This window comes from Sinocyclocheilus rhinocerous, unplaced genomic scaffold (genome assembly GCF_001515625.1).
Source record: "Sinocyclocheilus rhinocerous isolate Xijiao unplaced genomic scaffold, SAMN03320098_v1.1 scaffold3193, whole genome shotgun sequence".
In the NCBI taxonomy this organism is placed as follows: Eukaryota; Metazoa; Chordata; class Actinopteri; order Cypriniformes; family Cyprinidae; genus Sinocyclocheilus; species Sinocyclocheilus rhinocerous.
Window position 1 is genome coordinate 103897 of NW_015652294.1, and position 2764 is coordinate 106660.

At 40.4% G+C, this 2764-nt stretch overlaps 1 protein-coding gene across 1 annotated transcript in view; it reads right to left on the reverse strand.

The window, feature by feature from the left end:
• LOC107714461 (aquaporin-9-like) overlaps window positions 1-1946 on the reverse strand; it is a 9130-nt gene extending 7184 nt beyond the window's left edge. The window contains exons 1-4 of the mRNA XM_016520303.1: window positions 1940-1946; window positions 1660-1797; window positions 1462-1580; window positions 42-259 (exon numbers count right to left, since the gene is read on the reverse strand). Of these exons, the coding sequence (XP_016375789.1) occupies window positions 42-259; window positions 1462-1580; window positions 1660-1797; window positions 1940-1946 (482 nt within the window). The remainder of the gene's footprint in view (window positions 1-41; window positions 260-1461; window positions 1581-1659; window positions 1798-1939) is intronic.
• Between the last annotated feature and the right edge of the window lie 818 nt (window positions 1947-2764).

The window sequence follows — 2764 nt, forward strand, 5'->3', positions numbered from 1 at the left end:
CACCTGATCACACTCGCACCTGAACACCTGATCACTCATACCTGAACACCTCCATGCCCCATCCGGCGGCGGCGGTGAAGAGGCGAGGGCCCAGGTCTCTGGCGGGGTTCAGAGGGTAACCGCAGTTCAGTCCCATTGAGACGCTGATGCCCAGCAGGATCAGACCCACAGCCAGCGGCTCCACGCCTCGTGGAGCACCGATGTTCCTGCCATCCACAACCGCTAGAATACAGAGGACCAGCATTCCCGTCCCCACCACCTGATGGACAGATGGAGATCGGTTATTCAGCGGTCACTAACCTAACCTAGTCTCAGCCTCAGACGTCATGCCCACGAACCGCTGGCTGAACATCTGATGCATATGGCACACAAAAGTGGAAACACTTCAGGAGTTTCGAAGTCATCATCGGATTGGTAAGATTATACAGGATTTCCGGGAGATGTGTGTCTTGCGTTCTTTAACGTTCTGCCTGGAAACAAAAATGCTGTGATGCCAAACCCCCTCACGAAAGAAGAAAGCCGTCGTGTTTACAACTGTGACGACAAGCGCTTATCAGGATCAACTAAACGCTGGATTTTCAAAAGTATGTGAAATATTTAAAGTTCACGGCACAGAATCTTTCAAATACATCCGAGAGTTTTACACACCGGTCTGTTATTGTGAACGAAACAAACTGTGATTGGTTGTTTGACATGTCGGTCAAACGGCCTCATGGGTGGGCCTTGGCCAATGAAAGGCCAATTCCAGACCTTTAGCCGTCAGTCTGAAGGTCTGGCTACGCGAGACTAAACCTAACCTAACCCAAACCCGAACTTCAGCTGAGCTTGTCATTCCTCTAAACTCCTGGGAAATTTAGGAAATAATTGAAAGTAGAATGTTGTACTGATGGTTTTTGATTCAGATCCACCATGCACATGCAAAATATTTAGACCTAAATTTAAGATGTATGTGAATTGTATATAAAATTTCCATGCAACATAGACATACACTAATAAACTTAATATGATGCATATTTGTCAGACATACATCAATGAATCAGGTCAGATTTCTGCACTCAAAAAATCATGGTACAGTTCATTATTAACTATTTTAATTGATTAGCAAGCCTTTGTTGGCGATTTTTTTGTATACATTTAGTAAATATATATATTTAATTTATGTATGCTTCACATTAAGATGTCAGTTTGTTTATGTTAAAACTGTATAATTCAAATTTTATATGCAATTCAAATACATTAATCTTAAATTTAGGCTTAAATTGTTTGTTGAGCAATTCAAAGCATGACATGTTTATTTGGGACAGAAGGAGCTGAATTAGGTCACGGGTTCACACTGAATTGGTGTTTCTGCGTGGAAATGTTCAGCCGATCGATGTGCATTAGTCAAACGGCATCAGTCTGCGGTTGTGAAACACGGACTGAATGTGTGTTTTCAGTTCAGTGATGCACAGACAGACTGACCTGATCCACGAAACCGCCCAGCACTGTCAGGTGTCTGCCTGGGTATGAGGCGAAGATGTGTCCTGTGGCGTTAATTCCTGTGACTGACAGAATACCGCTGGTGAAGTCCATGAAGGCATCTGAACACACACACACACGCATTAATCATTAATCACATGCATCAAACATGTGGGAAACCTCTGGATTCTTCAAACTCACCGTAATACAATCCAAAGACTGCAGCCGCTCCCACAAACGCGCCCAACATCTGCGCCGTCACGTAGATGGGAAACTTCCAGATCTTCAGCTTCCCCAGGATGACCATGGCCAGAGACACGGCGGGGTTCAGGTGACCGCCTGCGGACAGATATTTCCGGTCTAAATATATTTTAAGTATATGCTAAATATACACTGTAAACCAGGGGTGCCCAAACTCGGTCCTGCAGAGTTTAGCTCCAACCCAATCAAACACACCTGAAGCAGCTAATCAAGCTCTTACGAGGCATACTAGAAACCTCTCAGCAGGTGTGTCGAGGCAAGCTGGAGCTAAACTCTGCAGGACACTAGCCCTCCAGGACCGAGTTTGGTGACCCTGTTTAAACAGTGAAGCTCAATGAAACAGTATATTTTTGAAATCGAAAACATTTAGTTTCAACCTTCATATACCAAAATATATTTCAAAATGTATTTCAGTGGCGAGAAAACACATTTCCAATCTTATAGACATTAAAGTTTTTCTTCAAATGTGACATAGTCAAGTCAAGTCATCTTTATTTATATAGCACTTTTAACATTACAGATTGTATCAAAGCAACTTTACAGTATTAAACAGGAAAATAGTGTGTCGGTAATGCAAAAGGATAATAATAAACACTCAAAGGGTTATTTTATTATCACTGAGATACCATTATAGTTTTTGTTAATATTTTGAATTATACATTTTTTAATATTTTCTGATTTCATGTTGATTTTAAAGTTTAGTCATCGTTTTGTGTAATTTTTAGTTCAATTTGTTTTTATTTTTAGTACTTCAAGTTAAATTAAATGAAAATGAGAAATGCTGCCTTGAAACTAGCTGAAAGAAATAGGTTTATTTTTTTTCATTTTTTTTTTTCAGTTAACATTCAAGCAACAATTATTTATGAAAAAATGTTTGTTTGTTTTTTTCAAATACATTTTTAAACACATTTTAAAATATTCACCCACACTGTCACTTACATGCACACAAACACACACACACAAACACTCACACACACTCACTCACAAACACTCACACACACACACACACACTCACACACACTCACTCACTCACACACACACACAC